This window comes from Berghia stephanieae, chromosome 3, assembly GCF_034508935.2.
Source record: "Berghia stephanieae isolate SIO BIC M18660-M18661 chromosome 3, UCSD_Bste_1.3, whole genome shotgun sequence".
Lineage (NCBI taxonomy): Eukaryota > Metazoa > Mollusca > Gastropoda > Nudibranchia > Aeolidiidae > Berghia > Berghia stephanieae.
The window spans coordinates 14,265,138-14,271,858 of record NC_088362.1 but is presented as its reverse complement, the minus strand read 5'-3'; the positions used below and the strand labels follow the sequence as shown (position 1 = coordinate 14,271,858).

Below are 6,721 nucleotides of genomic sequence, written 5' to 3'. Positions count from 1 at the left end.
CATCCATCCATCCATCCGTCCGTTCGTCCGTCCGACCGACCGTCCGTCCGACCGACCGTCCGTCCGCCCGTCCGTCCGTCCGTCCGTCCATCCATCCATCCGTCCGTCCGTCCTTTGATGAAAAGAGCGCATAAGAACAGAATAAAGAGAACTGCACGACGTGGTATCACCAGACACTATAACCCCCCTTCCCTTCATCTGAGTGGATAGATCGAGATAATAATTTGGTTACCATGATTGATCACTTGCCAATAAAATTTGTTGAATTAATGGCATATTGTATGTCAACAATAAGCCAACTCTGTTGGAAATTCGTTTGCGTCAAATTGTCGCCAGGAGTACGGGGCTAGTGCAGCTGTTGACAATCTCAGAAGCTTATCAACAATTGTTAGCAATTTAAGTAAGGATCGTGTCGCTGTGTTTATTTTTCTTCAGCTACACGACTTTAACATAGCATAGTATGAGCCTGTGTCAAAATGTCGTTTTCGTAGCATTCGCAACAAAACTACTCAAATATTAAGTTATTATTATTATTATTATTATTATTATTATTATTATTATTATTATTATTATTATTATTATTATTATTATTATTATTATTATTATTATTATTATTATTATTATTATTATTATTATTATTATTATTATTATTATTATCTTGGAAAACCCAAGGAATCGATTCTTTTTCATGTTTCTCTGCCTTAAATATTTGAAAAGTTAACAAAACACTAACGATCCAGCAACAATAGAATAGTAGAATTAGTTTCAGAAAGGTTTAAAACGTTTGGACAATGCTGAAACAATAACAATTGCTGGCTATCCTTTCCGATAGGACGCTAGTTACTATATACAAAGTGCTTTCTGCCAAATCTAACACAATCAGCTACCCAATCACAAATCTGGCTGGACATGATATAAAAGCGCTTTGAGCATATTTGGTTGATATTGCTCTTTTTAAAGCTCAATTTTATTTTCTTATTTATAAAAAAAAAAACAACAAAAACCAAACCAAATAAACCCTCCCCTCTAAAACAACAAACAACTAAACATAAAACCTAGACTTGACCACCAGGGATCGATCTCGATCCCGAGCCCTTTGCGTGTGAAGCAAGTGCGCTATCCACTGGGCTATTGACAGCCCTGCTTCATTGCTCAGTCGAATGCCATGGCTTTTCGGCAGACATTTCTGTCTTCTTCAAACATCACACTTGTGGCATTAAAAAAAAATATACTTGAAAACAGTTTGTTTATTAAGAATCTTAGTAGGATAGAATGTTTTAATGATTGTCATGAATTGTTTTCGCTGGAAATCATTAGATTTGTTTCTATTTGTTCTAGTTTGTAGAGACAAAAAAGTTGAAGAAAAAATAAAAGATGCAATTAAATTACCAAAGGAATAGACACAAAAACTGAATATATATATAAATAGATAAATATATAATGAATGAATAAATAAATAAATTAATAAATAAATAAATAAATAAATAAGACTAGAATAAGTAAAAGAGATAGCAATGATTATGTTTAAAGCAAAATGTTCAATAGTTTACAAAAAAATAATGATACAAAACGACAGTGTTATTTCATGCAAACCCACAGGTTACACGATATCTATCTACTTGGGAGAGAAGAATCATCATAGGGGAAAAAAGCGAACTTTTTAGACAAAAATTCCAAAAAAGATACTGTCGATATCACGAAAGAAGAATAGATAATGTGTGTAATAATCGAGTCGTTCTCTCATTGTTGCAACGTATGAATTTGGAAATTTTAACATTTAATTTTACCTAACTATTGCTTTTTTTCCATTCTTCTTTACTCCAGTTGGTTGCCAATAAAATGGGCCTGGATGTTCGTAAGGCTGCCTCTTTATGGAAGGATAGAGCTTTGGTGGAGGTCAACATTGCTGTTTTGCACAGTTTCCAGGTAAAAAGGGGGGATAAAGGAGGAACGATATAGGATTCTTGAATAAATAGAGGTGCCTAAAAGAGTCAATAAAATGGAGATTAAGATAAAGGGAGTAAATCTGACTCATGAATGAACATCACTCATGAGTCAAATTTACTCCCTTTATCTTAATCTCCAAGATTCTTGAACCCTTGCGATTGTATGTTGTTTTTGTTTTCGAGCAAGTCCCCACAGCTGCTGCTTGACCTTGGGAAGGTGCTCTGGGAGCGAGTCCGAAAAATTTAAAATGTCGGAGTTCAAGAATAATACGTTGATTATACCACTCCATGACCTCACCTAATATTATTTCGTATCAATATGCACGCTATTTTTTCATGATAATATAGCAATGACTATCCCGCACAAATCTTAGGGCCTCTTTTTCGCTCACGACGTGCCCGAATTCGCGTCAAAATATGGGACGAAGCCGTTTAGTATACGCTATTTTAAAAAATTAATTACGACGCTGTTTATCGATGAATATGACTGAAAGTTGGCACATAGTTAGAAAAAAGGTCATTTTAGATTATGTCAAGCGACAAAACTCATGCGATTACCAGAAGACCGTTAAAAATAGATTTTTACTCTTTGGAGTAAAATATTTCTAAAACTACCGGGCGTGGAGGTTTTGTCGCTGACAAGGTAATACATGAACATTTCTTCTTTTTGGTTGTAAAATTTCATATGAATATGACTAGTACTTTTTCCGTATTTTACAAAACACCATCCTAATTTGCTCTTCAAGTTTCAATCTTTTAATCTACTTAATACGCAAGATACAACCAAAGGTCGAAAAAAAATGCCGAAAAAGCGTCCCATATTTTCGCGTTTTTTTCCTCTTTGCGGGTCATCCAAATAAATGACACCTTTAAAATTGCATAACTTGTTTATTTATGAATGGATTTAAAAAATTCAAAAACATTTTTACTCAGTGGAGATAGGGCTTGGATTTTAGACAAAAATTTTCCTCAAAAAGAGAAAAAAACATTTTTCATAGTCATTGCTAATTTAATACAGCATGTGCACACAAACAGGTGGCCAGAATGAGAGAATAAATCAAAGCAGTTTATTGCATTGTCTTAAAATGAAAGCTTCAAAGTCTAGTAATATGAAGGAAGTATTTATTATCTTATAATAGACTATGTATTCACCAAATTGCCAAGTGACTTCATTTATATATAAATCTCTTTTGGGGGGATTATTTTCTGTATATCAAATATCTATCTAATGTACCTAAATTGGAAACTTTGGATTTCTATGGCTCAGTATGCGAAGTGATTAAACTTAAATCCCTTTATTCATTCCTAAGGGATAATTGTCTTAGGGTCTATTTCTAGGTAAACGTAGAATAACCCAGGCAGTAGCTCCTACAGTGTAGCGTTACAAAGTGAGCGTGGATAAGGTGACTTGCTAAAGGTCAGACAACATTATGACGAGTTTGGTATCTTCTGGGTTCAAAACAGGACGTATTACTGCTACGCTGACCTTAATAATAGGCGTCGGGTTTCACACCCTAGCCCATGACCGCAACTTCATGAAAAATCACCCGATTTGCTTCAAATAAAGATTAAAATACTCAGGAGACATTATGCTTTCAATAAACGCAAACAAAAATGTTCACCATGCGACTGATTATGTCAGGGACGCACACATATTTTGTTTCTGCATTGAGTCAATGCCATCCATACCCTAGCCTATTTTGCTAGCGTTAAGGACATGTATTCTCCTTCTTTCCCAACTGATCTCCAGAGTCAGACAGTAACAATTACAGATCACCATTCGGCCAGCGAGTCATTCATGAAGCATCTTGAGAATGAGCAGAAGCTCCGTGGCGGGTGTCCTGCAGATTGGGTTTGGGTGGTGCCTCCGATGAGTGGGTCCATCATGGAAGTGTTCCATCAGGAAATGCTCATGTACAACCTCAAGCCATCATACGAATACCAGGTAAGTAATCAAATTAGGAAACACGTGACCTCTCACGTGATATAGATGGTGGATGTCCTTCGGATTGGGTACGGATGGGTGTCTCCGATGAATGGCTCCACTATGGTTGTGTTCAGCCAAGAGATGCTAATGTACAAAGTAAGGCGAAACTGGGGCGATGGGCTACATATTACTTGAATAATGTGTTAGCGTATTACACCATTATATGGAACATAAGCAAAGACTGCAAGACGTGTTTGTTATGGCATATGTCAGAAAAAGGGCTTACCGATCTAACTGCATAACCAAACAGGTCAAAATAAGCAGAATGGAAAACAAAATATTATCACCATGTGTTCCTTTATTTTTGTAAATTTATAGCTCTAGGCTCAAGGCAAATTCCTCCACCCCCCCCCCCCCTCCTCATATAACCTCTCTCCGCAAAAAGAAATGGGGGAAAAAAACAACATAAAATAAGAACAAATTCAAATAAAAATCAAGCATTACAGGACAGACACCCCACTATAAAACCCCATAATTTCTGCTCTCCATTTATTTTAATGAGCATATCAGTATCCCTTCGAAGATAAACATTGCCATTGATCAATCGTTGAGCTATTACGATTGTATTAAAATCAGATTGCTAAAATGCAGAGAGAAATAGAGAAAGAAAGAAAGAAAGAAGAGAGAGAGAGAGAGGGAGAGAGAGAGAGAGAGAGAGAGAGAGAGAGAGAGAGAGAGAGAGAGAGAGAGAGAGATTTTTATCGTTTTCAAAACAATATGGCAATTGTAATATTATATTCTTGAAATGGAATCGACCTCAAGTTGTACATTTTGACATGAGCTTCAAACGCCTATATTATTATTATTATTATTATTATTATTATTATTATTATTATTATTATTATTATTATTATTATTATTATTATTACTACTGTTATTGGCCATGCCTCTCATTATAGTGTTCTCATTTTTATACAGCTCTCGTCTCTCTTCCCCCCCCCCCCCTCCTCTCCGAACCCTCGTAATCGACTCCACCAACAACAGCCTAGAATCAAAGAAAATCACTATTTCTAAACGTTCTCATGCAGAATTACGTTCACTCTTTAACAGCCAGAATGAAATTAAATTCCCTACGGACCATTATTTCCCTAGTTATAACCACAGGCCTACTGATGCTATGCTATGCGTTTATGTAAAATACTCACAACATCCGCCAGTTAGATATAACGCACCACCACAATCACACATCTATGTGTAACCTTGGACGTTTATAGTCTGATTGATATACAATGTGGTGAGAATTATCACCAAAATGGCTGTTTAAAAACAAAAACACATAGCTGAATGGCGTCAATTTCGTTTTTTCTATAAGCTAACACTTGATAAAGCTATTATGCCGCATTTATCTAAACGCCAAAATGGAAGTAATTGTCACAATGATTAAGTTTTTATGTTTATTGAAGAAAACGAACTTAATTTCTTATAAAAATAAAAACTAAGATTTAACATTTCCCATCTGTGCGGCTATGTGGTCTTGTGGTATGACATTCGCTTTCGGATCTGAAGGTCCTGGTTTCGAGCCTCGCCATCAATGTCCCCCTCGACTGTTCTAAGGCCGCCCTCTTTTCCTCGTTACCTGCATGTTCCAAAATAAGAGTCTTCCTGGTAATATATTTACAGGCTTTCTCAGGGTGTCGCCCAGCTACTCCCATATCCTCCTCTTAATTAAAAAAATAAATAAATAGAATTCCCTTTATTCATCTCATAGGGGAGATTTGTCTCTAGTGTCTGTTCCAAGGGAAGGCTGGAATAACCCAGGCTTCAGCCGCAGTGCAGCGCCGCAGATTGAGCTAGGGTGAGGTGACTTGCTCAAGGCCACACAGTGCAGCGGCGGGTGATCGAACTAGGTACCTTTTGGGTACGAAGCAAAGACCGTACCGCTGAGCCACGCTCTATTTCTTCTTTGTCGGTCATTTCCCATTTTCGAACGCTCAAGTAACAGTCAAGTGTGTTCCTTTCATCCTTGTAATAATTTATATTGTCTTCAATCAAGGGAGTGAATTATGCAGCAAATGTATTTAATCAATACTATCATTTTCAACGTTCCTAGGATGAACCATGGAAGACTCATGTGTGGAGAAAGGACAAGAACAAAGCTGCAACCGGTGATAAACCGAAGAGAAAGTTTGGCTTCAAAGAACTGGCCAGGTTGGTATAATTCTATTACAATAAATCTGATCTTTTTTATGGGACCACACTGAAATTGTTGTAGAAATTAAATCAGAAAACATTTTTCTCGCGTACAAGTTATTATGTATATCTTAGTTTGCCTTTTTGTCTGCTTTTTCGTTTCCTTAATCAATTTTTTTATCAATAGAAGGTTGTTGTTGTTTTTTTCTGAGTTGCTTCAAAACTTCTACACCCCGAGTAAACAAGTGTGAGGTGACTTGCTCAAAGCCACTCATTTGGGATAGACTTTTGTCAAATCGTAGCCTTTATAACTTATAGGCCGGCACTTCCCTTAAAATTAATCAACAATATAAATAACAATGTGAAATTGAATGTAATTTTCAATTTAATATAAGAAAACAGATAACATGGACGTTTTGGGTTTTCCCTTTATCAACAAAACAGGATGAATGAAACGTTACAGACGAATGAGATAATGTGGTAGTGGCGTTGTTAAGGTGAATAAACAAAAACTTTGATGGGCAGGAAATAGTAGATATGCTCCTTTGTAAGGAAGCACGAATAAATATAGAACAATAATATATATTTATAAAAGGTGCGCAATTAATTAAGTCAAAAGAGGGGAGGCGTGGAGGATGGCGATCATTTATGATATAGT

General features: G+C 36.2%; 1 protein-coding gene across 1 annotated transcript in view; it reads left to right on the top strand.

Annotated features, from left to right (window-relative positions):
• The window catches only part of LOC144967183 (nitric oxide synthase-like), a 227,093-nt gene that overhangs the window by 186,366 nt on the left and 34,006 nt on the right, over positions 1–6,721 (top strand). Inside the window, exons 14-16 of the mRNA XM_078904115.1 lie at positions 1,825–1,926; positions 3,697–3,891; positions 5,984–6,081. Coding sequence (XP_078760241.1) covers positions 1,825–1,926; positions 3,697–3,891; positions 5,984–6,081 — 395 coding nt within the window. The remainder of the gene's footprint in view (positions 1–1,824; positions 1,927–3,696; positions 3,892–5,983; positions 6,082–6,721) is intronic.